Here is a 10,031-nt window from a genome sequence, read left to right on the forward strand (position 1 = left end):
TGTAATTTCTCCACTTTTATTTGTTTGGTTATCTTTTTTTCTTTTTGATTTGAGTTCCTTTTAGATTCTGGGTATTAGTCCTTTGATGGATGCATAGTTCACAAATATTTTCTTCCATTCTATGGGTTGTTTGTTTACTCTAAAGATTATTTCTGTTGCTATGCAGAAGCTTTTTAGTTTAATTAGGTCCCATTTCTTTTTGTTTTGTTTGCATTTGCTTTTGGTGTCTTAGACATAAATTCTTTGCCAAGGCCAATATCCTGGAGAATTTCTCCCAGAATTTCTTATAAAATTTTTGTAGTTTTATGTTTTACATTTAACTCTTTAATCCATCTTGAGTTGATTTTTGTATGTGATGAGAAATAGGGATCCAGCTTCATTCTTCTACATGTGGCTACACAATTTTCCCAGCACCATTTATTAACAAGGGTTTATTTTTTTATTTGAGCTTTTATTTTGGCATAATTTTAGAATTACAGAAAAGATACTAACATTTTACAAAGAATTATTGTACACTGTTCACCCAGCTTCTCCAGATGTTAACATTTTACCACATTTTTTTCTGAGCTTTTTGATAAGTTGAAGACATGATGCTTCTTTACCTTTATACACTTAAGTTGTATTTACTAAAAGCAAAAATATTCTCTTAAATGACCATGCTACTACTATAAAAATCAGCAAATTAACAATAATAAATATACCTCATCGATAGGATTTTTTTGACACTAAGGTACTTTTGTTTCATTTGTTAAAGTTCAAGTTGCTCTTTTAGTATTTTTTAATTAGGCTTTGCACCAGTCTTTTTAAATTAGGTGTTAATACCAGTGTCCCTGCCACGTCATCAGAACCAATAACTCTTTTTGGGTTCAACTAATAGGTCGTGTGTGTGTGTGTGTGTGTGTGTGTGTGTTTGTGTATTTTATAGACAATGTTAATGACTCAAAGCTGCTTTAGTAATATAAAGTGGCATAAGTTTTACCAATTCAAGGTTTATAAATTAAAAGTGTTCAAGTCAGTCTTCACTGGAAAAAAAGATTGATTTTTAAATATTCCATGAAACAAAATTTAGCCTACTATTTGCAACTGAATAAATGTCATTTTCACTTCTCACAATATCAAGACAGATTTCTTTCATGATTTAAAAATAACATTTCTCCACTTTGAATTGTGAAGAAGTAACCAAGAATAGGAGATAATATTTGCAATCTACACATTTAACAAGAGATCAATAAACAGAATATATAACGAGCATGAACAACTCAATAGGAAAAAATAAAATCCACAAATCCAATTGAAACATTGGCAAAAGACCTGACTAGACATATCTCAAAAGAAGACATACAAATGACTAAGAGGTATATGAAAAATGGTTTAATATCACTAGTAATCAAAGAAATGCAAATCAAAACCACAACAAGATATCACCTCATCCCAGTTAAAAATGGTTTTTATCCAAACAACAGGCAATAATGGATGCTGGCCAGGAGATGATGAAAGGAGAACCTTCAAACACCGTTGGTGCGAATGTAAATTAAATTAATGCAGTCACTGTAAAGAAGAATCTCATGGTTCCTCAAGAAACTAAAAGTAGAACTACTATATAATCCAGCAGTCTCACTGCTGGATATATATCCAAAAGAAAGGAAATCAGTATATTGAAGAGATGTCTACACTTCCATGTTATTGCAGCACTATTCACAACAGCCATGATGTTGAATCAACCTAAGCTTCCATCAGTGGATGAATGCATAGTGAAAATGTGGTACATATACACAACGGATTATTATTCATCCATACAATTAATGAAATCTTGTCATTTGCAACAACATGAATGATATTATAAGTGAAATAAATCAGACATAGAAAGACGAATATCACGTGTTTATATATATATATATAAACTCCTGGAGATAGAGTAGAATGATGGTTACCAGAGCAGAGACTGGGAAGTGTATTGGGGATGGACGGGGAGGGGAGTTAACTTTTGTCTGTGCTCTGTACATAACTAATTATATATCTTGATGATGACTTTTTATGCACTCTTCATTTAAGAAGTGGAAAATTGGTATAAAATATTATGCAAGCAAATTAATAATTTTAAGATATTTTCCATTTGAAAAATAAGGGGTGTAAATTCTTATAGTTACTTTTATACCTAACATTCTAAGAGAAATTCTCTAGAAAATTGTATTACACAGCAAAAATATATGCATAGATCACATATTAAGAAACAGGAATCTTGATAACTTATACTGGGAAAAAAAAATCATACCATGAAAGAAGTCCGTTTTTCCTTTCCTCAAGTTACTTTCTTAATTTTATAAACACAAAAGTCTGGGTTTTATTGATAATGACTTTCTTCAGAGCTTCTTTCACCTCCTTATTCCGGAGGCTATAGATTAAGGGATTCAACATGGGAATGACCACTGTGTAGAAGACAGAGGCCATCTTGTCTGTGTCCAGGGCATGGTTAGAGTTAGGCTGTAAGTACATAAAAATAAGGGTCCCATAGAATATGGTGACTGCCAGCATGTGGGAGCCACACGTCGAGAAAGACTTCTGTCTTCCCTCAGCTGAATGCATCCTCAGGATGGCAGAAATGATGAACATGTAGAAGACAAAGACAATCAGAAGGGAGGAAATGAACATGATACCAGCACAGGCAAAGATCCATAGCTGTTTGGAGCTAGTGTCTGAGCAAGTTAGCCTTAGGAGGGGCATGTCATCACAATAGAAATGGTTGACAATATTGGAGTGGCAATAGGAGAGATGGAAGGTTAGAATGGTGTGAAACAGTGCAACCAAGATGCTATAGCTATAGGGAGCAGCCACAAGCTGAATGCAGATTCTTGGGGACATCACCACCATATACATCAGAGGGTTACAAATGGCCACATATCGGTCATAGGCCATGGAAGCCAGTAGCAAGCACTCAGCCGTCATGAAGGCCAGGAAACAGCCTAACTGAGCAGCACATGCATTGAACGAAATAATATTTTGTTTGTACAAGAAATTCCCAAGCATTTTGGGTGTAATGACAGAAGAGTAACAGAAGTCAACAAAGGCTAGGTTGCTAAGAAAGAAGTACATTGGTGTGTTGAGTTTTTCATCTGTTCTAATGAGTAGGATCAAACCCAGATTGCCTACTACTGTGAAAAGGTAGATGGATAAGAATAGCACAAAGAGGGGCGTCTTCAACTCCTGACGATCTGTGAGGCCCACAAGAATAAACTCTGTCACCTGGGTGCAATTGATCTGAGTCATACCCCTTCAGGTTGTCTGGATAAAAAGAGGAGAGTTTAATCAAGCTTAATATTTGTGTAATTTTTTAAATACCTTAATATCCTTAAAATCAATTTTATTGTTAACATGTAAGTGCTAATTTAGTATTAAAATTATTAGCTCACTTGGGGTCTGGGGATGGGATGGGATGAAAGGCAAAAGAAGATATTTTGTGGGAACACATATTTCTCTCTGCATAAATTTATTATATTTATAAAGGTACTTTACATACTATGTCCATGTGTACATATTATTTAGCTCCCACTTATAAGTGAGAACATGTGGTATTTTACTTTCTAAGTTACTTCACTTAAGATAATGGCCTCCATTTCCATCCATGTTGCTTTCTTTCTTTTTGTGGCTGAATAGTATTCAATTACCCTTAAAAAGTGAATGTAAATTTGCCATTATGGCTATGAGGAAGTAAATATAGTGAATTTTGACAAACTTAGCATTTTTGTGATAAAGAGTTGCATCATTTTGATGGCAAGTAACTATTGAAAAATGGCATTTTGTAGGTATTTAAGTCAAGCAGGATGTAGTGGAAAGAATTCTAGATAAAATTGGGAGACCTGGAATTGATTTGTCATTCTCTAGCTACATAAACTTTGGCACATCAAAAATTCAGTTTGTTCTTTAAGTTTCCTAATCTATAAAAGGTGTTATTTTCTGTCTAAAATAATCATTGTTACTATCAAAAGAAAGTTATCTCCTGCACATAACAGGTATAAATATATTTTAAATTACAAAATAATGTTAAACCACAAAACTTGCTTCCCTGATGTATTAAAAGTTATATGTATGTAGAAGTCAGCAGAATCAGTTTACCATTCAGCTGTCAATGAATTATAAAAGTGATTATGCTGACTCCTACATACGTAGTATGTATGGGTGGTCAAGGTCCTCCCTCTAGGACTTGAACATAGGAAGTCTGAGGAAATAAAAACAAAAAAGTAAGCACACATGGAAAATCCTTAAGTAATGGAAGTAGATAGGTATAGGTAAACTTTTACACGTAATGTGCCTTTTAAGTTGAATACAGAGAAAAGTGTCTTAACATTTTAGCTGAAATATAACCTCAGCAAATAATAAATTAACAAAAGAAACCTAATTGATATATTTTTATTATTTCAGGAAACAGCAGGGGAATATATCGGGAAAAGTTAGATGTTCTTTATAAATCATGGACACGAAAATTAAAAATAAAAATTTTTGAGTATGTGTGCATGCATGTTTCTACCGCTTTCTATGAAGAAGATAACCACAGATAATATTTATCATTGCTGCTGCTGCTGCTTATTGTTACATGAAATATGTGTATCATCAAAGTTTTTAAAGACTTTTTGATGTTCATACAAATACATAAATTTTGTTTTGAGATGATTAAGCAACTATTTGATAGGAAATTTAGTTTTCATGTCTGGAGATTCTAGGTAAGGCTGCACTGTTTGACAACTATAAGAAATTTATTATCTCACCTTGAAGTACCCCTTTATCTTATCTCAAAGGTAAAATGTGCAATATAGTTGAAAAAAAATTATACATGACCTTTTACAATATAGTCCATGATGTTTTCCATCAAAATTCCAGCCACATCTCTTTCCTTCTTCCTCAAACAACACCGTAATCAATTAGAAAACTTATTTTGCAGTCCTCAAATGCAACATGCCCTTACATGTTACCCAGCCTTTATATGTGCTTTTGCTTACACTTATCTCTACCAGGTGAATGGCGAATGGAGAGCTGCAGTGAAAACGATTTATTCTTCAAAGCTTCCCTGATTTCTCGTTCCCATGCTGTGTTACCATCTTTCATCTTTGTGTTCTAGAAACATTGTATACATAATTCATTTACCTATATCACATATATGACAACCACCTTTTTCATATATTTTCTTTTGATAGACTGCTGACTCCATGGGCGGAAGCCATGAAATTTTAATTAATGTCTTAAGGTAACCCCTTCTAGATGCTTGGTAATGGGAAATTAATAATTAAAATTTTTCAATAACTTTTCAATATTTATTTCACTGGTTCAGAATTAATGTTCTTTACTTATAACAAACACATTAAATGACATATTGATGACTTGGTTTTGATGTGCTCACTTCTTATTTAGGCAAAAATAGGAAGGACAGTTTTAACGTAAATTGCAATCTAGTCAATTAAGTGTCCAACTTTTCCAAGCAGACTAATAAATTTTATCTTGGCATTCCCAAACTTTTTTTTCATCTCATACCAATAAGAAATATATCTTATATAACATATACATATGTAACAGAAATAAAAGTATGGAAAACACTAGCCTTATATCAGAAAATGCCATCTAAAATGTTATATTCTAAAGTTCATTATATTCTATGCCACTTTATTTTTAAAATGCTTATCTTGACTTTAATTTTGAAACATATTATTTGAACTTACTTGGGTGAAGGGTGTTCCTATTTCTTCTCCAAGTGGGTTTGGGCAGCAACAGAATATAGGGTTTTGACAGTAACTCTGTCCCATAGGATCTTATTTAGGAGAATGATGCAAGTAAAATGATCAGAAAAAATAGTTAATGACCCAAGGGATTCCAAAGCAGGCTACAGGTAAATTAACATTGTTCTCAGGCTTTGAGGAGCCAAAGATCTATAGCTCTGTCTTAGCATGACATTATTGCTCTAATGTTCTTATTTTTGGAATGCTATTTATTTATCAATAATTTTATTATTAATAGTGCTATTTATTCATATTTAACTTGTTCATATTGTTGTTCTTGTTGCTTATTTATTTATATTCTTTCCGTTTTGTTGTTTCTTAGTGATAACATTTAGATTTATTTTTAAAAGAAATATAAAATTTTCCTTGCAAAAATTTTTACAACACATCTTCCAAAGAACTAATTTGCAACTCCCAATAATCTATTCTAGAATAATTTAAGACATGATACTCTTTATTTGGCTTACTCTTTGAAGTGCTCATGAAATATTTGTGTCTTTTTTAAGGATGTTGCTAACTGTTATCACCTAATTTCTATAGTTCCCTGGTCTATAGAGTAGCCTTTCAGATTTTTTTTTAGCCAATCTGTGGCCATAGCAAGAGAAGAACATTATTATAATACTTATTACAGAACAATGCATCTGTTAGGAACTGAATTGTATCTCTCACAATTCATATATTGAAGCGTTAACTCCCAGTGTGATGATATTTGGAGACAACAACTTTGGGAGAAAATTAAGATTAGATAAGGTTATAAGGGAGGGGGTTAGTGCCCTTATAAGAGACACAAAAGTGTATGCTCGCTCACTCACTCTCCCTCTTTCTTTCTTTCTTTTTTTTTTTCTCTCTCTCCTCTATGCTCACAAACAGGAGGTCATGTGAGCACACAGCAAGGTGGTGGCTGCCTACAAGCCAGGAAATGAGACCTAACTAGAAACTGAATGAGAAAGAATCTTGATCTGGGACTTCTTGTCTCCAGAACGGTCAGAAAATAAATTTCTGTCATTTAGACCACACCGTCTAAGTTGTGGGGTTTTTTTTGTTGTTGTTTGTTTGTTTTTTACTGTAGCCTCAGTTGAATAAGAGAGCATCTCTGAAAAAGCAAAATAATCCTCTACAATGAGAAAGGCTTTGTTGGGGGAGGGTGGTAGAGAAGAGGATGAGTGGAAAGCAATTACAAAACTACTTTTTTCCCTCCAAATATAGTGTATTTTCTGCTATCTGAGGATGAAGATAGACAAGATTCCCCAAATATGTCTTTTATAGATTTCAAATAGGAAGTGAAAATCACAATTGAGTTTACACATAGTCAGCTGAAAATACATAAATGAGAAGGCCAATAAGACATTTGATACAAACACTGGGATCCAGTCATTAGCTGATCCCTTAGCTAGCTGAGCAGAAAATCCCAGTGACCACACACTACAGGAAATACAGATTTTACGGAATTAGTCCAAAAAGTTGCTAAGAAAACAAATGGCCACAATAAAAATTATAACTATAAAAAGTGCTGGGCAAAACCAACAAACCCAGAGTGTGTGTATGTGCGTGAGAGTGTATGTGTTTGTGTGTGTATGTGTGTAAGGTCTGATTGCTATAGTTGATACTGATGTAAAATGTCCAGGTTTGACAAAAATTAGGAACAAAGAATTAGGAAATTAAGTTCCGTTGATGAGAAAAAAAAAGCAATCAATAGAAACTTTTCACTGAGCATCCTTGCTGTAGGTCTTTCTATACAAAAACTTTAAAATCTCTGTTATAAACATATTAAAGAAAACAACAGAGTCCACACACAAGAATTTAAAGGATGAAAACAATATCTTACCAAATGGGAAAAAATTTAAATACATACTTTTTAAAGAACCAGATGGAATATTTGGAGATAAAAATACAATAACTGAAATGAAAAATGTACTAGTTAGCCCAAACAGAATAGTGAGAAAGCTGAAGACAGAATTAGTAAAATTGAAAATAGGTAAATAAAACTTGTCTGTTCTAGAAAACAGAGAAGAAGAATATTACAGAAAAATGATTAAAGTCCTGGTGACTTCTGGGGCACCAGAAAGTGGTACCAATAAAGTGTGCCATATCAAGTGTACCAGTAAAAAAAAGGTGGGAGTCCCAAAAGGAAGGAAGGGAGAGAAAGGGGGAAATACTTGAAGAATAAATTACTGAAAACTTCTCCAATTGAAAAAAAAAAAAAAAAAAAACAATTAGCATGTGGATCTAAGGGACTCAACCAAACTTGAGTTAGATTAACACCAAGAAACTTTTAGGCTAATCAAAGTCAAAGTGTTGAGAGTCAAAGACAGGAAAAAATCTTGAAAGTTGTTGGTTGATTCTATAGAAAATCACAAGTTTAACAGATGACTTCTTACAAGGAAAACATGGAATGTAATGGGATGACATGTCCAAACTGCTATAAGAAAACAATTGTCTACAGGGACTACTATATCCAGGCAAATTATATTTCAGAAATAAAGATGACTTAAAGACTGGCCTGGGTACATGAGATTAAGATAATTCATTGCTAGCAAATCTGCCTTATAATAAGTACAAAAGAATGTCTTTCAGAGGATAAGAAATTATTTTCTATGAGAATTTCAGTCACAGAAATACATGAATCCCACTGGAAATGGCAGATATGTCAATTGATTTTTATATTTATTGACATATCGAGTCATATTATTGATACAGTCATATGTCTGTGTATATATAGTCCACATAAGTATTCTCTTCTTAATTTATATAAATGACATATAATTGTATATTTCTTCTGTCCTCTTACTGGCATAAAATTGCATACATATTCAATTGTAATAATACTGTCTTGAGGTTTATAAGTAGACACTGCAGATGTGTGTGTGTATGTATGTATTTACATAGTGCTATGCTAATGTTAATCTGAAGTAGATTGTGGTAAGTTAAAATCAATATTGAAATCCTTAGAGCAACCATTACTAATGCATGTCTGTGTGTGTGTTTGTGTTTGTACATATTTAACACATCAGAAATTAAATTTCTAACTTAAAATTTTTTAACACAAGGCATTAGAGCTCAAACAAGGCAATAAAAAAAAAACATGAACTATTTAGAATATGAACAACATGAGAGATATAAATTCAGCCATATCAGTAATCGTGTTAAAAATGAATGGACTTAATACTCTAATTAAAAGGGAGAGCTATTCAGAGTTCATTACAAAGACAAAATCTGATTACCAGCTGTTTACAAGTGACAAAATGTACACTTAAAATCACAAATATAATGAAAGTAAAATGATGGAATACTATTCCATGCTTAGAATAACCGCAAGAGAGCTGAAGTAATACTAAAATGTCAGAAAAATATAGACTTTTAGTCATTAAATGCTATCATAGAAAAGGAAGAGCATTTAATCATGCTAATAAGGAAAAAAATCAGTAAATTAAGTAACTAGAAATTCATGCAGAAATGACAAAAGAACCCTGAAATGTCTAAAATTAAAACTGACAGAAAATAAATGTAAATACATAATTTAACTTGGGATTTTGATATCAGTCTTAATAACTGATAGAGCAAATAAAGAGAAAACCATAAAGCTACAAAAGGCTTGAGCAACACTATCAACCAGCTTGATGTGAATGAATCTATAGAATGACTCTTGATTTAACACCGGCTCTCTCATTAGCACTACTATCATTTGGGGATGTATAATTTTTTGAGTGAGGGGCCATGTTGTGAATTGTAAAATATTTTGCAGCACACCTGGCCTCAACCCTCTAGATAGCAACAGCATTCCTTCACAGTATCCTGTCATTGTGAAAATCAATAATAAGCCTAGGCATTGCCAAATGTCCCCCTGGAAGAAACATTACCTCTATGTAGAGCCACTGTTGCAGGTAATTTAATTAAATATTATTAAATTTAATTTTAAATATACTATAAAATACTCAATGTATTGTTAAAGAACTCTTATAACCTTGAACGGGGCATTCAGAGTGCTTTCATTTTTTCTATTCTTGGCAGCACCTAATTGTATAACTATTAGATGAGATAATACATTTTAAAAATACATTTTTCCTGTGAGAAATGATGTAAATTCTTATGGTACTTTCTACATATAATATATGATTTTAAGTCAAAATAACTTACAAAAATGCAAAGAATAATTTTTTTTCAGTAAACAGATCTTTATTGCTTACCAATTACGAGCAAGGTACTCCAATAGTTATATTAATATGGGGGAAAATCTAGTTATGAAGGAATGCCCATTTTTGTCTATTGAAC

At 32.6% G+C, this 10,031-nt stretch overlaps 1 protein-coding gene across 1 annotated transcript; it reads right to left on the reverse strand.

The window, feature by feature from the left end:
• Positions 1-2,304: 2,304 nt before the first annotated feature.
• On the reverse strand, positions 2,305-3,264 carry LOC126936122 (olfactory receptor 8U9). The gene has a single exon (XM_050758571.1). It carries the CDS (start codon positions 3,262-3,264, stop codon positions 2,305-2,307), a length of 960 nt encoding a protein of 319 aa, XP_050614528.1.
• Between the last annotated feature and the right edge of the window lie 6,767 nt (positions 3,265-10,031).

The sequence above is a fragment of the Macaca thibetana genome, chromosome 14 (genome assembly GCF_024542745.1).
Source record: "Macaca thibetana thibetana isolate TM-01 chromosome 14, ASM2454274v1, whole genome shotgun sequence".
In the NCBI taxonomy this organism is placed as follows: Eukaryota; Metazoa; Chordata; class Mammalia; order Primates; family Cercopithecidae; genus Macaca; species Macaca thibetana.